The following is a 20,027-nucleotide window of genomic DNA, read 5'->3' as shown; positions in this document are numbered from 1 at the left end:
TTAAAGGTAGGGAAGGTTGTAACAATATCAAAAGATGTGAACGCCTCTCTGGGAAATCGATGATTTGAAAATGAAAAGTGCATGCCTCAGGGTGCTGATTTTAAGTGTGGAACTTAATTTTTACTTATTCAAAATATGGAAAACTGTGAATAATTTTTCTTACACTTCATAATTATGCACTACTTTATACTGGTCTCTTCCTGAAATCAATTTCTGTCTGTATTTATCAATAAGACAATATGCGAAAACGTAAAATAGGTATGAATGTGTTTTCAATATACAGGAGGAGCAGCCGTAAAATCTGTTTCTCTGCTTGTTATATTTGTCAGCAGACTGTCAGAATAAACCACCAGGGAAAGGAACTGAAGTCACTGTCTTTGAAAAATGACAGAGATGTCCTTTACACATTCCCATGTCTAAATTTAACTTGCCTCAGAGCAATTATTATGCCACTTTTATCATCCCTTTTGCTCTGAAATCTCTTGGTAATGCAATCATGTCACGCAGATTGTGATGAAGATAACTACCTTTTCCCTTCCAGACCATTGTGCGCGGGAGCATGGTCGGTCACGGAGAATACATCTCTGCCATGATCAACGACATGAGCCGCCTGTCTGTGACCAGCTCCAACTCTTTGCGGAAAAGCAGCCCCTCAGCCAGGAAGAGGGCCCAGTCCCTGGGAAGGCTGGGAGAGGTAAACGAAGGGGATGGTTACCAATATGAGGGCTTGACCCAGGACGACGAGGACGACATGGATGAGGGTCAGGATCACTGGAGAGACAAGGGCAGGAACATTCACAGTGAAACCAACACCCCCTACCTAGGGATGAAGAAGAGCATCACTCTGCAGCCCAATGGAATCTTGCCAAAAGCCAAGTCGACCTATGAGGTCGGTGTCAACTCAGTGGAGGGGCCCTCACAGCCTCCTCCACCTCAGAACATCCCAGCTCCAAGTCATGGACCATATCTGAGTGGAGAGCTGGGAAGTCCGCAGGAAAGGCTGATATGGAAAAGAGATTTCCAGCTTCCCAGAGGAATGCCACCAAATCTGAGACCTGTAGCATGTTTTTACAGCCCTGCTGTGGCTGTCCAGCAGCTCCACGGAGATCAAGGGAACATCGGACCGGAGCTCCGACCTAATCTACCCATGTACATGCACGCACAGAACAGCCCTGGGAGGCCATTCTCCTCCTATGACCTAAAAGTAAGCACATCTTTGCAAAGACTATAAATTATTCATGGATCACATAATTTATGCATATTTTAGATAGTGAGTATATATCAAAATATTATGCATGTGGCTTGAATGTATTAAGAGATATTTCTTGAATTAAATAAGAGCCATTTTACTGGTTAATTTGTAGAACTTTAACCAGCTAGCTTATTCAGCCTGTATATCAAATAATAACCACATTCATATTTTGTAAAGATATTTTTATTGGTTGTTAAAAAAAAAAAAACAGCAAAAGAACAATATCTTGTGTTTTTCTTTTTTTCTAAATGCCTCATAAAGTCACTTAAGTCATTATTTCCTAACTAAAAAGATACTTACTCAGGAATAATTACAAATTTTGAAACTCTATCGCTTTTTTCATGTATTGGCATTTCCATACAGAAGATGAAGAGGTTGAGATCCATGTCAAAAACACCTGCGACTTAGTCCCTTTTACTAAATATGATTGTGACTTTGGGTATTTTATTGAGTCCAGTGTTAAGAAATTAAATGTGGGCTTAAGTGCTTGTGAGGTTGTAAATGCTTCCTTGAGACTCTTAAAGCCATATTGTAGCATCTTAACATGATTAATATCGGTGCAGTGGATGCAGAGTGAAAATGGCGGACCTGATTTACATCCAGGTTTAAAGTGGACAGTGATTCCCCGGCAGGCAGCCAACACCCTTTCAGCTGCCTCTCTTCTCTTGTCATGCAGGCAGAGTCATCGGTGAGATACCACTCCGGTTTCCTGCCGACCGGCACCAGCAGTCCTCTTGTTGGAGGCATTAGACCTCAGCGTATGGTGCGCTCCTCTGCAAGCTACACACTAGGCTTGTCTCCTAATATGGGACTGCGGCCTGGTGTACCAGACCCCTTCCTCAGGCACTCTGGATGCCCGAATTCCCCTTACCCCCGGCAGGACAGCCCATCTCAACCTCGACCTTCACCCACAGGCTCTTTAGCCACCAGCCCTCCAGGAACCTGCTCCCCTGCTTTCAGACCACCTCAGCATCCTGCACCTCGACCGCCCCCTGACCCTCCTAAGGTGACGCATGAACAATTCAAAGCAGCCCTGCAGATGGTGGTGGATAAGGGCGACCCACGGACTTATCTGGAGAACTTTGTGAAGATCGGGGAGGGCTCCACAGGGGTGGTGTGTATTGCTACAGAAAAGCACACTGGAAGACAAGTTGCTGTGAAGATGATGGACCTGCGGCGGCAGCAGAGGAGGGAGCTGCTCTTTAATGAGGTACAGAGATCAAGATAGATCTCACAAGGGGATCTACATGTGCAGGTATTGATACCTTAAACCTTTTCACATTTTGTCATGTTACAAACCAAATTTCAACAATTCCAACAAGTTTTTCTTACATGACAGACCCAAATTGGTGCATAATTTTAAAGAGAAAGGGGAAGGGTGGAATTTCAAAATATTTGACCTGTAAAAGTCTATTGGTAAAATAGACCTAGTCTGAAAACCCATATATAAAGGCCAATGTAAGCAATTACCTTAAGAATTACTACTTAGAGTCCATTTGTATGTATCACAAAGCACACCATGGGTGTCAGGGATAAAATTTAGGAAAAATTCTAGGAGGGGGTATAGATAACATGCCAAACATCAAATAGAGCACTGTCCTTAATCTGAAAATAGAAGTGTGGCATAAGTGCAAACCTATGAGACAAGGTTTTTTTACCTAATCTTAGGGACTAAGCAAGGAAAGCATTAACCGCAAAAGCAGCCAGCAGGGCCACATGAACCCTGGAGGGTCAACTGAGACCTTGATCAAACTTTTATGCCGACAGCCATGCAGGGTGTAATATGTGGAGGAAAACTAAGGCTGCACCATGAACCATGCACCATGCAGCAGCAAGTTGTCACAATCATTTTTCTGCAGCAGGAACTGGGAAGCTTGTCAAAGTTAATAAACTGATGACAGATCTAAAGACAGGATAATTTCAGAAGAAAATCTATTAGGAGTTTCAAATGTCTTGAGCTATGAGAAGAAGAAACCATGCACCCAGAGCTACAACTGACTGGTTTTAATCAATTCATGTTCACTGATCATCTTCATTCAGTCTGGCTGAGCTCTATTTAGACTAAGGGTTCAAATTTAGGAGAAACAACCTCAAAAAGACAATACATGGCAGTGAAAGGTGGTTTTAGGAAAACAGGAGCTCGACAATATAAAATGCATGAATCATTGTAGTTCAGCTTTCTATTTTAGACCTGTTTTGTGTTGGTCTATCATAAAATTATTATAAAATATTCTGAGGTTTGATTTGCAACCTGACAAACTGTGACAAAGTTCAAAATACTAAGACAAATGACACTATTTTATACTGACAGGAAATCACATTTCTCTAAAGCACCATCATTTTTGTTATGTTTAAAAATTATTTTGATCAATGGTTCTTTTGACTTACCACTGCACAAAGTTTTTCTCTGAACTTCTTCCTGTTATTTCACTTCTGTTAAGTATGTAGATTTACTCAAATAGGGAAAGTCAGTAAGTGGAGGACAAGAAACAATAATAATAATAATAATAATAATAGTAATAGTAAAACATTTCTCATTTGAGAGATAGGGAAATGAGACCTGCAGTATTTTTCATGTTGACCACTTTCATTGACCTATTTCGTTCAAGTACGCCAAAGCATTTATTGGACTAACTCAGAATTGCTGGGCACTAAGGTCTTTATGCTAATAAAATATAAGGGGACATTATGTTGTTGTAGCTTTATGACAATTGTACACATATTTTTGCTGCAGGTTGTGATCATGAGGGACTATCAGCACAAGAATGTGGTGGAGATGTTCAAGTCTGCCCTCGTGGAGGAGGAGCTGTGGGTCATCATGGAGTACCTGCAAGGAGGAGCCCTCACCAACATCGTATCTGAAACTAGGTACAAAAAAATATCAGCAAACCTTTGGGTTCCGCTTCACAACCCATAGTCAATGACATGAACAGCCACAAGGGGGTGGTGTAGTATCAACTGGAGAGTGACCAGTGTTCATCCAAACAGCATTTAGTCTGCTCTTTGCTCCCTCCAGAGAAAAAAAAAGATAGTAAAGTATTTTTTTAATTTTTGAATACTGTCTTCAGTCTGTTCTAGGAAGACATTTGAGACATCTGTTACTCCTTTTATTTTATAACACCCACACACCAGGAAATTAAATTGTGAAAATGTGTTTTGAGCAGTAGTCTTTCTTTTTTTCATTTCAGGTGATGAACCCTAGATTAGTTCAGTTTAATAAAGATATGCGTTTTTTGTTTATTTTTGGTAGGGGTGGTTGTCTCAGGTCACATGACATTAAAACTGACGCCAGGTTGAGTAGGTGTATTGGCAGAGCAATCAAAAAGAAAAGTTACTACACATTAGTAGAATGAAGTATAATACTTTGTTGTCGTTAGATAAGAAGCTGGTATCTTCAGGGTGAATTCCACTATTAGTGTTTCACCTCCCTTATCTGTTAAATTTTTCAGACAATTGTGCAGAACTCTGCAAATTTTAAAGCTTGGGAAATTGTTTTATAATCTGCTTTATTTTCCGCCACAACTTTATCCCTGACAAGTCTGATGTGTCTCTTAGTCTTCATGAACTTGTTTGTTCCCCAGTGCCTTCACAGGAAGGCCTCAGAAGGTGCATTAGAATTTGCTGTGCCCCATTTATTCAGGGCTGACATAGTAAAATAAAATTATAAATACTATAGGGCCTTTTGTTTCTAAAAAAAAAAATATTTAAAGCCATATTTTATTCCTGTTTGACTTTATGTGACTTTATGTGTGTTGAACAATCACCCCAAATTCCAGCAAAATACATACATTTTTGGATCAAATGTGCAAAACTTCCTGGCGCACAGTTACTATTGCAGACTCTGAACATGTTTAAGTTGCCCTTGTGAAATATCCAAGCCAGACTATATCCGATGAGGAGGAAGCATGTTCATTCGTCACTCTGCTTGTGTGGGAGTTGTTTTTCTGAACCTTGCACCTTTTATCATTGCTTTTAACGCACGGTGATTCATAAATTTTTAGCTCTTTCGGGTTGTTGTAGCCGGTAATGGGAACGTGTGAAATGCCTATGTAAAGTCAGACTCGATGTGTGTAAAACTTGTCATCCTGCAGACTGAATGAGGAGCAGATTGCCACAGTGTGTGAAGCTGTTCTGCAAGCCCTGGCTTATCTCCATTCACAGGGCGTCATTCACAGAGACATCAAGAGTGACTCGATCCTACTCACATTAGATGGACGGGTATGACACATACTCATCCCCACCTCCCGCCTGTCCCCTTCCTTTTGATTTCTCAGTTTTGTGAATGTGTCATTTTGTTGGACTCTCCCCAGGTGAAGCTGTCAGACTTCGGTTTCTGTGCCCAGATCAGTAAGGACATCCCTAAGAGAAAGTCTCTTGTAGGAACGCCTTATTGGATGGCTCCTGAGGTCATATCCAAATCACCATATGGCACAGAGGTGAGGAGAAAACCACTGACGACGAACCTGTGCTGTCAGAGCTGTTACACTATACATTTTTGTGTCCACCAGGTTGATGTGTGGTCAATGGGTATCATGGTAGTGGAGATGGTTGACGGAGAGCCCCCATACTTCAGTGAAACGCCCGTAGCAGCAATGAAGAGGCTTAGAGATGAGCCGGCTCCAACCGTTCGAAATGTCAGCCAGGTATTAGAAGAGACAAACACTTACATGGAGGTTGCTATTTACTTAAAGATTAATACTTCATATACAGGTACAGTTGATACATTTAAAACCAGTCCTACTTTCTTCATGCTTTTCTTCTCTTCTTTTTAATGAATTTTGATCAGATTTTTTTCAGGCTTTCTGAACTTTCATTCATTGTGAAAATGTTAAACCTCAATGGGAATATGGGGAAGAGATGTTCTCTGGTCATTGGCCTAAATGCAAAGCACAATATTTGGTGGGCAATGATCTGCACATATTCTTTAATGAGCCATGGTGGTGGCAGCATTGTGCTGCAGGATGCGTTTCCTCAGCAAGGACAGGAAACAAATATTTCAGAGTTGAACAAATAATAAAATAGACTAAATTTAAAGCATTGTTGGAAGAAAACCTGCTAGATCTTGTAAAAAACCTGAGACTTGGATTAAAGATCCCCATTTAGCAGGTCAATAATCCTTAATATGCATCTGGAGATAAAACTCCAGTCTCCCAGGGCTAATGTGCTGCATATTTTATATGTCATATCTCCAGTAACAGCAAGCTATTGCATTCTGACAGAGTCATTTTCTTTATTATTCTTCATCTTTCTATCCAATCCAGATCTCTCCAGTTCTCAAAGACTTCTTGGATCGCATGCTGACCCGTGACCCTCTGGAGCGGGCTAGCGCTACCGACTTGCTGGAGCACCCCTTCCTGCTGCAGAGCGGTTCACCTCAGTGCCTGGTCCCACTGGTGGAACAGTATCGGAAACGCATGTCTCGCTGCTGACCCATTTCAGCTCAAAGTCCCCAAATGGGCCAACTTCAGCCTCCCTGTACTGTACGCCTCCAGAAGAGGACTAGCGCCAGGACCCAGCTCTCCTTACGGGGCCGACGTTGTCCCAGAAGCAGACCCAGGGAGCATTCTGCTGCCGCCGTCATGGTGGCTACATAGTTTGTCAAACGCGACCTGGTCTTGGGCATGTGAGAAACACTGAAGGAGTGAGCTAAAGGCAGCATGCAAGTCCTCACCTCTCAACTCAATTGGCTTCCTGCAAATTTCAGTGTGGATCGACACAATATGCAGCCTGATGCACTGACAGCAGAAATCTGTCTTTCACACAGGTTCCAAATAAGTGGTACTCTAAAAACCCTTTGTGGTGTTTTTAGTGGGTATTAATGCAAGCTGTGCAAACTCATTAGGCTCAAACCACAGTAGCTCATTGTGACAGTATAAAGGTACCTCTGCACATCCATTCTGTTGAGGAAATTGGACAACGATGCACTCTTTGCATGGCCAAATGGAGGCACACCTGGCCTGATGTGAATGCTTGAATACGTACTGGGGATGAGAAAGACAATTCTCCTACATTAGCATAATAAATGGGTAAATAAAAGCCCAGCTGCTATGATTGGACCACTGGGGGAAAAAAGCCAGCGCCTCTCTCCTCTTTTACTCCACTTTTACATATTTATTTATTTCTAAAAAAAAAAAAAAAAGGTGTTTGTTGTTTGTATGATGTGAAATTGCAAATGTGGTTATATAATTAATAAATATGGACTCAAAACATACTCAGACACATTAACAATGTAAATAGAAATCCTGAATATTAGGGTCCTTACCACTGATAAGTTTGAATCTTACTTTTATTTCATAAAATGTGAGTGTAGGGTACGTATGTGTGAAGAGCAGGTGTGTGTTACGCAATGTCATTGTTGATACAACCCTCTTTGTACTGTGACAGATGTGACAAAAAAGAAAAACCACAAGATGTGTGCTGATCCAGAATACGAAGTGTGTGCGTGTGCGTGTTGGCGTGTGTGTGTGACTGTGCGCACGTGTGTGTGAATATGAGGGACTGTTTTTGCATTTGTTTGCCTAGACAAAGCACACAGGCCTGGCATGTAGTGCTGCAGGACACCCTCCTGCCCAGAAAACACTTTGCACATAGTCTTTGTAATTCCACACGGATACACTAGTTTCATGTATTTCTACTCCAGTGTGGCAAAGAGAGCAATGCATTTTAATTTTGTATAAATCAATAAATGATGCGTACTGAACCATAAATGCAACTCGGTTTACTCTTTTGTACACAAAAAGAAAAATGCAAGTGAATGGGACAAAAGTACAAGAGTTTACAGTTTTATTAGGCATTAGCCATTCAAGCATTTTCACAGTCACAAAATCTAAAGCAAAATAATTTTTTTAAACACAAAAGCAATTTTTTTATGTATTTAGGTCCGTGTGATATGAATCCAAAAAGAAAAAAAATCACAGCATAAAATCTATAAATAAATAATTAACTTTTAATATTTTGTAGCATAAAATGTGTTGGAAATAAGTAATCAGCATTAAACTTCTTTATACTCCAATAGAAATCTTGCAAAAACAACTGGCAACAAAAACGCACATATTTTTCTTAAGAAAAAACAAGCTATCAAAGAATTGAGACTCAGATTTAAAGTGCAATTAAAAAAACAGCACAACAAGGCTTTTCTGTTTGTTGGAAATTGTCCTCTATCTAATCAAGGGTAGACTGAGACGAGTAGCTTTCAAACTCACACTTTACAGCACTAATGCTGTCAACGCTCGGCTGGCTGTTGACCTGCTGGTGTGTGTGTGACAGAGGGTAGGTTTCGGAGCGGGACATCCGACCTCTTCCGTTCGAGGAGCCGGACGAACAGTCGATCACCATCCTCATGAACTCTGGAGCGGTGAAGCGACGCAGCAGTCTGGTTCCCAGGCCCACGAACCCCGGGGTGCGACCCGGGATCCTCTCCGTCTCCATTTCCTCTCTTGGGAAATGGAGTTTGTTGTGTCTGGAAACTGAGCCGAGGCTTCCCCTCTTCTGTTGCCCTCTTCGGCTGAACGGGGCCATGTCGCTCGCTTCCTCGGTGTGTGACTTGACTTTCTCCTGGAGTGCTTTTCCAGACTGGGTCTTGCTTTTAAAAAGAGGTTTTGGAAATGAAGTGATTTGGCTGCCATCATTTGTCACTGCCCTGGGTTTCCCTTGACATTCGGTCTTGTCTATTAAGCATCGGTCATCCTGTAGTGAGGCTCTCTTTAATTTGCTGGCTGACAGCCTCATGTCATGCATATCACCCTGATAGGACTGCTTTCTGCTACTCAGAAGGTCCAGGTTAAATGACTTTGCCTTTCCCCAGAGCGGAAAACTGTCCTGTTTTTGCTCTGGAAATCCAATGTCTCGGCTGATGTCTTTCTGGCTCGGCTCACCAACAGAGTTCATTTTTGACCCCTTCAGCTCTCTAAGCTGGCAGTTTTGCAGCTGTTTGGCTGTGAAGAGAATGCTGTGATCCTCCTCAGCCTGGCTTTTCTCCATCTGAGAAGGCAGAGCCCAGCTGCTTTGATGATTGTCCTCTTGAGACTGACTCCTGGGACACCTGAAACGGTTCCATGGTCCGCTGCTTTCTCCTATTTTCGTCTGTCTCTGAAACACATCTGGCAGTTGCTCTTCATCCGCTGATTGCTTGGAAAACTTCTCAAGAATATGCCTGGGGAGCTTGTTGGGCAGCCGACGTTCTACTTCAACAGCCGTCATCACATCAACAAGTGGATCGGCTTTGCAAGCACTCTTTCTGCAAGGAAAATTTAAAATCTGGGCGCACTGGTTGTGCCCAAAAAAATTGGCAATCTCTTTAGCTGAGTGACCAGCATTGTTGGTTCGGTCTAACCTCAGTCCCAGTCTTTTAAAAGCTCTCACCAGGAAGTCCAGGACCTGGCTGTGCCCAGAAAAGGCAGCGTACATGAGGGCACTGTTTCCCCAGGCATCAGAGACCTCCGGGTCGGCATTGAACTGCACCAGAAGTTTGACAACGTCCAAGTGGCCCATCTCACAGGCGTGGCTCAGAGCTGTGCGGCCGTCCTCATCCTGACAGTTGACATTTGCCCCTTTCTCCAACAGCAGCCGTGTGAACTTGGTTCTGGTCCCGGGGTCTTGCAGACACACAGCGTACATGAGTGGCGTGCGACTGTTCTCGGTCTTAGAGTTAATTATGCGCCCGTCCAAGGCGTCCAGGATGAAACGTGCGAGGTGGATTTTGCCGCTGTGCATTGCATCCAGAAAGGTTTTGGTGCCAGAGCCCTGGCGTAGATCTTTTGGCCTCATCATCTTTCACGTACTTGTGGAGATGAGTCGACGAACGAAGAAAAGGAAAGTGTGGCGACTTGTCCAACACCACTCTGTGATGACAGCGTGCATTCACCACAGAGTAAGAGTCAGAGTGGAGCTGCCTGTGTTTTTATACCTCCCTCTCCACATGCCCTCCCAACGTTTCCTTGGCAACAAACGTCTGAGGACCATTATGCAGTGGCAGCATCCATTCAGCCCGGGCACTCTCTGCCTGGAGAGAAATATATGCTATTTGAACAGAATAATTACTCCAGGAGAAAAACATGCCCAGTGTTTTTCATGTCAAGTTTGTAAAATGAAAAGTTTATCTTTTTTATTTTTGTTTGGAGCAAATAACCTTCCAAAAACCTGCTTTTTGTGTTCATTTAAAATAAATAAATTTCAAAGATTAAAAGTGATAAGAAAGAAGAAACAGCCTTGTGTTTGTGTCTGTAGTTCACTTCAGCTGCAAATCAAATTATGCTCTTCTCTTGCGCTCTGAGTTTTTCAAGGTTCCATAATGGAAACATTGCCTGAAGGATGTTTTTTTCTTTCCATTCATTTTGTCATGGTACAGAGATGCAGCAATGAAGCAACAATAAAAAAGGCAATGAAAACTTTTCAGGCAAGCAAGAATCGAAAATGGGGATAAAAAGGTTCTTTCTCTTCAATGTCGCCTTTGTGTGAGGATTTTTGATATCTACTAAAACATTGGAAGCATTTGTGAAATATTTTAGTTTTGTGTTTATCTTGAAACAATCGTCTTAATGCTTCTTTAATCTTTGATGTCTCTGTATAGAGTCAGTCACAACCGCAAGCAGTAGCGGTTAAAATGTACAAAAAGTCTTAACAGCAAATTGCACTACAGGAGCTATTGCTAAGTTTGGCAGTGCACAGCAACAGGTGGGGGAGGAAAAGCAGCACTGCAGTTCTTCGTGCTCTTATACGGTCAGAGAAAACTGGTCACTCTGAGACTTTCTCCATAGGAACTGTGTGATTAGATCAAAGGCTTTAGATTGAGGGTCAGGTCGGCCAAGTCAAAGCATCTGCTCTAAGTTTTTGACATTAGATTTGAAACTTGAGGTTCACAGATGCTCTTTATCTAATTTGAACTAGAGTTATTTTGCAAAGAACAATGAGCAAAAATATATCTGCAAAGCTGGTAAAGAAACGACAACTTGTTTAAGTGAACTCATAGTCCCCGAGGTGAACTTGCATTAATGAGCGTGCGTCACGACATCACTGTCAGAAAAAGCTCACGAATGATATGCATTTATTTTTTCAACTGTCTCTCTTCATGCACTAAGGACTTTCCAGTTAGTAAACTATTTTTAAGGCTTTTTTTCTTTTGTTGATTTCTTAAAGTTCAGCCAGTCGCAGATTATCACCTTAACCCAAGAGTTAAAATGTTGAAGACTCTGGAAATCACATCTGACAAATGTGTCAATATATGAACAGACAGGCAAATTTATATTCCAGTGAGATGGTGATGATGACAAAACCTTCTCTCTGCCTCCTACAGAGGGGGTCTCATTGGAACATGTTGCTCATTTCCCCACATTATTCTGATGGCACCATTAATGCCCTCCAAGGCTGTTCCAGGAGAATTACAAATCAAAAGCTGCAGTATCACCATTACAAACAGGAGTCATGGTGTAAATCTGAGCTTACATTTAATGATGCCCAGAGCAAGACGAAGAAAAACAGAGACTTCTTATCAGCCGTTCACACTCAGCATTTGGCAGCTTTTTTAAAGGCAGAAATAGAAGTGATCTGCTCTGACTGAGGGCATCTTCAGGCAGGCTTCAAGCTGTGCTTGAGTTATTGTGCAAGCTGGAAGAGTTTTGGCTCCTTCCTATTATCTGTGTGTGAAGTGCCATTTTCTGTTAGGGTCTAGTAGTTCCAGTGAAAGAACTTCACAATCTGTAGACAGTTGTTAAAAATCATCCTCATGGTTCAGTGTCCCTGTTAAATCAAATGTGATTGTGTGCAGCCTGCCAGCAAAATGTGGATTGCGAAGGAAACGTATATATTTGTACATATGAACGTAATTTATGCATGTCTTTTACTTTTAATGTAACTTTAAAAGCAGAATTTGTTGAAGGTTTTTTTAGAGTGTGCCTGCAACACCGATGTGAGAAATGGAGATGGAGTGAGAGAAAAGTTGAAATTGCTGGAAATATAATTATATATTAAAAGAAAGTTATGGTGGCTTTGTAACCCCAACCAATTAGCTTTTAATGTTTTTCCCTGGGAAACATTTGTGAGCAAACTTTGAGCTGCCAAAATATTTTAAATATAATTAGAGTTTACAGGGTGACTGGGCTCTGGCTTAGATATAAGGTGTTGAGCTGTTGCTCCATAGAAAGGGCTGATTGAGGGCATCTGAGAAGGAAGCCCCCTGGGGGCTTCTCTTTGGAGATTTTCTTTGAATGTTAAATTGGGAGATGGCCCAAAGGGGAACCCTGAACTTGTCTGAGTTATATAACGTTTCCACCCGGGGAAGCCCTGGGGATCTCCAAGAATAAGCCAGAGAGTGTTGCTGAAAGAAGGTAAAGGACAGAAAGATGCCATTAAAAATACATTATTAGCTAAGCTACACTAATATAATGGTGTTCAGCTTCTTTCAGATTTTAGCTCTCACCTTATGGGTGTAACAAGCAAGTCATTCTCTCCTCCACATATGACGTTTTACCACTCCGTGTGTTAAATAAGAATAAAAACAAAGACTGAAAAGAATGAAATGTGAATGAAATATTCAAAATGGTAATGAGTCTCTGCTATGAGACTTCATAATTGGACAAATGCATGCAATAAAACAGAGATATCGTGGTAAATACCTGATCTCCCATTCACTGCCAGGCCAGCCGGCGCCGAAGCCACTCTGAATCTGTGATTTGAAATTAAAGTCTGAGTCAATTAAGGTGTTATCCTCAACTCCAAATGTCTTGATAAGCCACCAGGGAGATTGCTGTCTCATAACTGCGCGAGCAACAATAAGTTAATCACAAAATATGTCGAAATGGAAACTCTACATTTGCTGATGCAACTATGAAAGTAGCGTTTGGGATTAAATTAATGTGGGGCACAAGGAAGGGAACTGAGTTCACTTGAAAACAAAGTCAATAACAATCAAGTTTAGTTGCTGAAAATGTTTTCTTACCAATGACTCAACATGCCCACAGTCTCCAGGGCCATCCTTATCCTCTGCATGCTAATTGAGCCCAACTTATAATGATGTTGGCAAGACTATCACCTGGGTTGGACAGTCACAAACAGGATGCAACATTTCTGTTTCCATTCCCTGAACCAATTTGCTATGAGGATATTTTTTTTCAGCTAAACGTAGTTATCTTCTCAGAATATGTTATCATTGAACACTTCAAATTCAAAACAAAATGCAGACAGACCTTTGTGTCCTCACAGTTGTGTACCTCAGGTAACTCTGTTGTTTGATCAGTCGAGGATAAAATCTCCCGCAGGGACAAAAGCACAGAAATTATGAATTCGCATTCAACCAGGAAAATAATGTGTCTGTGTGTCTGCCCAGTACCTCTAATGCCCCTTTGATTTGATACAAGGACACAGCAGTCTTGGAAGAATTGAGATTTCACACGCTTCCTGTTCCTGGAAAGAAGCAGCAGCTGGCCTGCTGTCACTGTGTAACCATGGTGCGAGCATCACCTCTACAGTTGACGTGAGGTCACTGCTGTTTCACATCACAAACGCACTTGTCACATTTTATAAAAACAAAAGCTCCAAAATAAATTTCAAATCTGAATAAAAGCTCTTCAAATGTAATTACAGATTACATGGAATGATAAATAACGACGAGGGATTTGTTTGACTTTTTTTATTTGTGCGACAAGATGAAAAACAACCGAACAGACAAGGACGGAGGAAGACAATTATAGAGATGTAACAGGGCTGCAAATAAAAAAAGCAAGTGACAGGGAACAATCAGCAAGGCCACTGATATGTTATTGGCTATGAGGCCAACCCCGGACTATCTCTGCTGCCTCCGCTCTCAGCAATTATTGCCTTGAATCGTGCTTGTCTGGCTGCCTCAACCAGATGGTAAACAGCAGGCTGTTCTCTCAGCCTTTCAGCTTAGAGGTCTTTAATATCAACCCCCAAGCAGACATGGTGGACAACTGTAAATTAACACTAACATAGACCTTTCTGTTCTGTTTTAGCACAGATAGGGGTGCTAAAACAGAAAATATACCGCCAACTGGTAAGAAGTTGTAAGGCAATCTTGCTGATTAATCCTAATAAGAATATTTTTTTTGTTTTTAATACACTTTGCATTTAAAAATCTCAAAGACCTAAACATCCATAAGAGAATCATAATAGTGGCAGGATAAATATTGGGAAAATGCAGTCAGGAACTCCAACTCTGATCAAACACAAATAATCTGAATCCCAGACCGTTCCCCAGTTTTGAATCAGAAATATTAATAGTTTATATACTTGTTGCATTTCTGTTATTTTCCCTTTTCTTTTAGGTTTACAGCTAAAATGCATCCAGACTTTGATAAATGATGTCGTTCACTCCAGGTCCAATGAGAGAAATAATTATCCACTGTCCGCTAGAAACCTTCAAGCTATCGTGAAAACCTTCTGCATCTTACCTTGACTAATGATCTAAGGTCCTGCAGTGGCAAGGTGTCAAGTAATAAAAGTCAATCCTTATCCGCAACACTTTTTTTTTTTTTTTTTTTACACATTTTTCCTCAGCCCTCTTTCCAAAGAGCCACTTGTAGCTCCCTTTAATCTCTCAGGTCTGATGGAAACTCCTTCCCTGCAGTGATGAGGAAGAGATGAAGCGCAGCGGAGCTCCTTCTCCATCTCCCGCCTGACAGGAGCTATTTGTGGTCTCGCAGGCCCGCTTGCAGTCTGACAGCTCAATAAATTGAACAAATGGACAACCAATGTATTTGTTTCATGTCAACAGCGAGCAGAGATGGGCAACACTCAAGACGCACCTGGAGTAAATGTGTGCTGCACTGTCACAGTGGTAACAGCAAATGACAGCTTTGGCTATTTCAAAGTGGAGAAAATAAACTGAGGAACAAGTGCATGCAGGCTTTAAGACGATATTAGATGCCATGTTTCATTTAAAATGGAAGCTCAAATACCAACATTGTAGTGTATCATTTTATCATCTCAAGTCAAAAAAACTTGAGATGATACATATGTAATGATTTCACATTTTTTCCACTTTCTTCCACCTCATAATGACTATGAACACATAACTACACAGCCACATGAACAGTGAAGTAAGACAATATCAAAAACTCTTCAAGACACAAATGTTTTGTAAATGGCAGCCCACTGCAGCTCCCTGGAGGAACTTCATTTCTTCTTAGATGACCTAACGGCCTCGAGGCCATTTCTGTTCTCGCTCCCACATGCTCAGCCACTCACATTGCTCAGTGAGCAGAGGAGCAGCAAAAAAGTGTATTTTTCTAATAAACTCTCAATATGCCTGCTTTTTTTTTTTTTTTAAGGAGCCACTTGATGACTCAGCGGCCTTAAGTGCTTCATATGAAATGCGCGTCGTCTTCACATGGTGGGTGTAAAACTCCGGCTGCTGAGCTATGAAGCATAAAACTTTACATCGAATGTGTCCATACAGTGCTACTGTCATTTCAAAGTTTGTTTTTCTGTGTCCACAAAGGCTTTTTATTTTGTGATTATCTTGAAAATTGTTTGTTTTATTTACATTATGTTTTTTATTTTTACTTTTTATTAATTTTGTCCGAAATTCAATACATCTGACATATCTCAAAATATTATTTAGAAGTACCTTTGCTTTTTCACACTTTAACAGAAATATCTTTTTTTTTGCAGACATGCCTTTTCATGTCCTTGCCAAGAGGCACGTGTGTGGACTGACATCAGTGACATGTCAGTATAAGAATAAAGCAGCTGGCTTTTTAAAAAATAGTTTGTCTATTTCTGTTGAAGTAATTTCATTTTTAATATGAACAGAGAGCTTTTGCACATGTGCTTGTCTTTTATCATTGTTCATTGTCAAATAGAGAGTCCTTGTACTTTTAGAGGTTGCAGGATTCAACTAGACCTTACTGAGTCATCTGCTCCACTTACAGCAAGGAAAATAAGCACCAAATATGTCTATGTTTTTCTCTGTGAATATTTCACTCACAACAAATTCATTCCAGATGTTTGTAGCAAGCAAAATACTCCACACATTCAAAACATTCATAACAAATTGATCCATAATTTGAATACCGCAAAATAAGGTAGAATGACACATAAATAAGTAACTATTGAAGAAAAATAAAGCATAAAAAGACAAGAAAGCAGCAAAATTATCTTTAAGTTACATTCCTGTCTTGTATAAGTCCAAATTTCTATTTGCTGATGTATCACAGAGTTTCTTAAAGTGGGGTATTATGTGAATTTAGCTTTTATCTTTATATCGTATTATAATACATTGCTTTCATGAGAAATCCTCGAATCTCTGTGGCAACCTTTCAGTGCACCTGATCATATGATGACACCATTACCATAAAAAATATCTTAAGAATAAAGATATTTGAATTCAGAGCCTTTAAAAACAATGTAATTATCAGAAGAAATTATATAGATTTACAAGGAAACACTGGACATTTTATCAAATAGAACCAAATTAATAGTTACCATTTACCAACTTGCAGGTTTTTCATTTCAACAAAATTTGCTTACAATGTTTGCAGTAGTTGTTGGTGAGGGAGACGCGGTGGACCCAGGTTTGTTGAGCAGATGATGATGTTTTTAATGATGAAATACAAATATACACAAACTGGGCAGCACAGGCGAGCAACGTCAACAACTATCACACTGCTAACAACTGGCATCAGAGAAGACAAATGACTCAACTTTCAACAGAACACAGTAGGAAACGCACACAGGTGGGATTAAATACACAAGGGAGTAATCAAGGAAACAGCAGGCCTCAATCAACTGAACACAGAACCCTAAATAAACACACCGAAAACCCAAAACCTCACAAATAATGAACACCTTTCTCCTTAAATCCAAAGTTTGTGGAATTGTTTGAACAGACTGCACCAAACGTTTAATTTAAAATTAGAAGATAAAACAAAAATATTTTTATATTTGTTTTTCTACACATTTTGTTTTTGTTTTCTTTATTTCAATAGACTGACTGTAGAAATTGAGACGTTTTTAAATGTATTGTTTTCATGGTTCTTAAGCATGTTACGTTGACACAGATGTGAAATTAATATGAGTTGAATTTACATACCAAATGAGTTAGTAAGTATTCTCTCTAAAATACATCATCAGTGTATTCCTCGATGTTTGATTCCAAGAAATGATTTTTAACAAGTACAAACATTTTGTACTTATATTTTGAATAATCTTAATTATTCAAGTTTAGACTGTGTCATTTGACACCTTTAAGGAACCTACACCACAAACTGTAAACGACACTGCAGAAATTGACTGAATGCACTATAACTGCACCTCAATCAAGCATCTTCACGATTATATAACTGTGAAGGCAGCTGGCAGTCTCTTGATGCCTCTCTCGTGTCTCTGTCATTTAAACTAATGGTTACACAGATGCTTCTAACTCAAGAGAGATAAAAACCATGAAGACATTATTATGCAACAAAATAGTCTAATTATAACAACAACCAGACAACACACACATACACACACACCAACTTTTATAAAAAGTCCAAAGAAGTTTGAAAATTGATCCTGATGTCATTACTGAGCTTTTCTATCATTACTGTGAAGTGTGTGGGAGCCATGCCTGTGTTTTTAAGTGTAACCACCATAAATGGGAAGATTTGCATCCATGAGAAGGTGAAGGCACCTCTCACAGCCTCTCATGTCACAGAAAAGATGGAAAGTGCAGGGAGCACGCGTCTACAGCATGATTATAATTTTTAACAGGATTACAGAGCAGCCCAGAAAGAAGAAGCTTCTTAAATGAAATTCCAATCATGTCTGAAAGTCCGACTGACATTTCTTGTTGTCTTCTGAGGGACAAAAAATTATCAACAGATTGATGTAGCCTGTGACAGCGAAGCCCCAGCAGGTGGTGTTTATGTGGGTGGTGTGGGTACTTAGTATTCATTCAGGATGGCATCCACTTCAAACCATGATTCTGGATCATGACTGTGTTTTGCGTCAGCTTCCTCAGACAGGAAACATCAGTCTGAGATATATAGTTTATCCATGCATCAAATTATTTCGCAACTCAAAGCTTATAATAGAAGCCTTGTTTTAGATTTACAATTTGCATGTTCACAGCAACTGAGTATTCTAAATCTTTTATTCACAAGTTTTGGTTGCATATTTTTGATCTCTGTTGAACCATGAGAACAAAAAAACTAAAGCTTTTGCTTTTCTCACTCATTCTGTGATGCACAAAAATATTTATACCCTTTCAAGATTATCCACATTTTGTCAAGTTAAAACTACAATCTGTTTCTTATCTGGATTTGATGAGATTTAATGATACAACTACAAATTGTTATGAGACTTTTCACATGAAAAGTCTGACATTTTTTGTTACATTACTTAAGGTCAAACAACTTAAATTGGAAGTTGTGCTAAAGTAATCTTTTTATTTAATCAAGCCACATGTTTGATGAAAAAAAAGAAATGTACATTCTCTGCAGCTCCCCCATATTTCACAAGGTTTCTCAGTTCATGTGTTTGTATGTTTCTAGTTGTAATGCTACAGGATAATTAATAATGCAAGTAACTATAATTTTTGACATCTGCTAGAATCTGTGTAGAACACTCCACCGAGTAACACTGTTTGTGTTGAGGTGTTTTCCTCATTTTCTTTGGACTTCCTTCCAATCAAGATGGATAAAGATCACAGGCCGTTCCTCTCCAGCTTGAGGGAGACAGTCACCCGACGTGCGTTTGCCTTATATAAGATCAGCCAGAGTGATTCAGGGCTGACTGGATTCACACTCCAAACTGTTCATCTGTGCAGCGCATGAGGAGGCAGGACTCTCAAGCACAAGATGTTTTCCCTGGTGATTTGTCCCATTCCTCCTCTTAAGAAAAAAAAAGTAAAAAGTCATTCATGTCACTTAATTTAGAAGAAAGGAGAGACAGAGGATAGAAAAAACTGAAAGAAATTAAATGGAAAGATTGTTGTACATAGTTGAAAAAGTCTCGGCTCAGTAATGAATGCATGCATGTGAGTGGAAACAAGTGCCTCTCACTAAGAGACATGCACTTTTACTGGAGCTGACATTAAACTGGAACATGTTTCTGTGTTTGAGAGGTTTTTACCTGCATTCGCTGTAATCCTCATGCCTTTTATTGCGGCACTTGATCCACTGGTTCATTGATCATCTTGCATTTGTTGGAGAGAAAAAACATCATAATTATGTGTTACTCCGATTCAGTCGTGCCATAATGTTCCAAATGCGCCTACAAACTTAGAGGTATGAAGGGCTGGGAAAAAGACACAAAACCTGGAGTCTTCAGCCTTAAGTGAACGGACTTAATGGACCACAATCCACAGATTTCTACTTCTGATTGAACCGACCTCATAAGTACAGCAGTTATCTGTTGTTCAGAGTGTAAATGTGTGTAACTGGAAGATGCACACCTGATTGCGTACTACATCTACCATTTTAGGACCACATAAGGGCACAATAACAAGTAATTCCAAATGTAATCTTAGCTTTTCTTTTTCTGAGTTTTACTCATCTATAAAACTTTCAAACCAGAGGGAATCACTCAAACCACGCAGAACAGTCATCATTGCAAGTGCGTGTTGTTTCCCATGAGGTCTAAATAAAAGGCTAATTTGTATAAATATGACTCATAATTACATATTAATGAATTGGTCTTCCTCCCAAGCCGTCACAATCTGTGTTAGACATGCAGGAGCCGGAAAGGCCTTTATTGTAGATAAACCTAATTGATTATTGTGATTTCTTTTTCTTTTTTTCCTGAATATATGAAATAGTTTAGAATTTATCTTGATTTTTGT

General features: G+C 40.1%; 2 protein-coding genes across 3 annotated transcripts in view; one reads left to right on the top strand and one right to left on the bottom strand.

Moving 5' to 3' along the window:
• LOC129365122 (serine/threonine-protein kinase PAK 6) overlaps nt 1-7,639 on the top strand; it is a 28,321-nt gene extending 20,682 nt beyond the window's left edge. For both annotated transcript variants that reach the window (XM_055038068.1, XM_055038069.1), the window contains exons 4-10: nt 542-1,204; nt 1,929-2,462; nt 3,987-4,120; nt 5,344-5,470; nt 5,563-5,688; nt 5,761-5,895; nt 6,514-7,639. In XM_055038068.1, the coding sequence (XP_054894043.1) occupies nt 542-1,204; nt 1,929-2,462; nt 3,987-4,120; nt 5,344-5,470; nt 5,563-5,688; nt 5,761-5,895; nt 6,514-6,681 (1,887 nt within the window). In that variant the 3' untranslated portion in view covers nt 6,682-7,639. The remainder of the gene's footprint in view (nt 1-541; nt 1,205-1,928; nt 2,463-3,986; nt 4,121-5,343; nt 5,471-5,562; nt 5,689-5,760; nt 5,896-6,513) is intronic.
• A 503-nt stretch (nt 7,640-8,142) lies between these two features.
• LOC129365380 (ankyrin repeat and SAM domain-containing protein 4B) lies at nt 8,143-10,107 on the bottom strand. Its single transcript, XM_055038553.1, has one exon. The coding sequence runs from the start codon at nt 10,019-10,021 to the stop codon at nt 8,414-8,416; it is 1,608 nt and encodes a 535-aa protein (XP_054894528.1). The 5' UTR covers nt 10,022-10,107; the 3' UTR covers nt 8,143-8,413.
• Nucleotides 10,108-20,027: the final 9,920 nt, after the last annotated feature.

The sequence above is a fragment of the Poeciliopsis prolifica genome, unplaced genomic scaffold (genome assembly GCF_027474105.1).
Source record: "Poeciliopsis prolifica strain line A6 unplaced genomic scaffold, Auburn_PproV2 SCAFFOLD013, whole genome shotgun sequence".
Classification (NCBI taxonomy): Eukaryota; Metazoa; Chordata; class Actinopteri; order Cyprinodontiformes; family Poeciliidae; genus Poeciliopsis; species Poeciliopsis prolifica.
The sequence above is the reverse complement of the archived record's forward strand: the minus strand, read 5'-3'. Positions and strand labels throughout refer to the sequence as shown.

What these genes read in the sequence shown, in the direction of transcription:
- LOC129365380 (XM_055038553.1), bottom strand. Translation starts at nt 10,021, where the DNA reads ATGATGAGGCCAAAAGATCTACGCCAGGGCTCTGGCACCAAAACCTTT.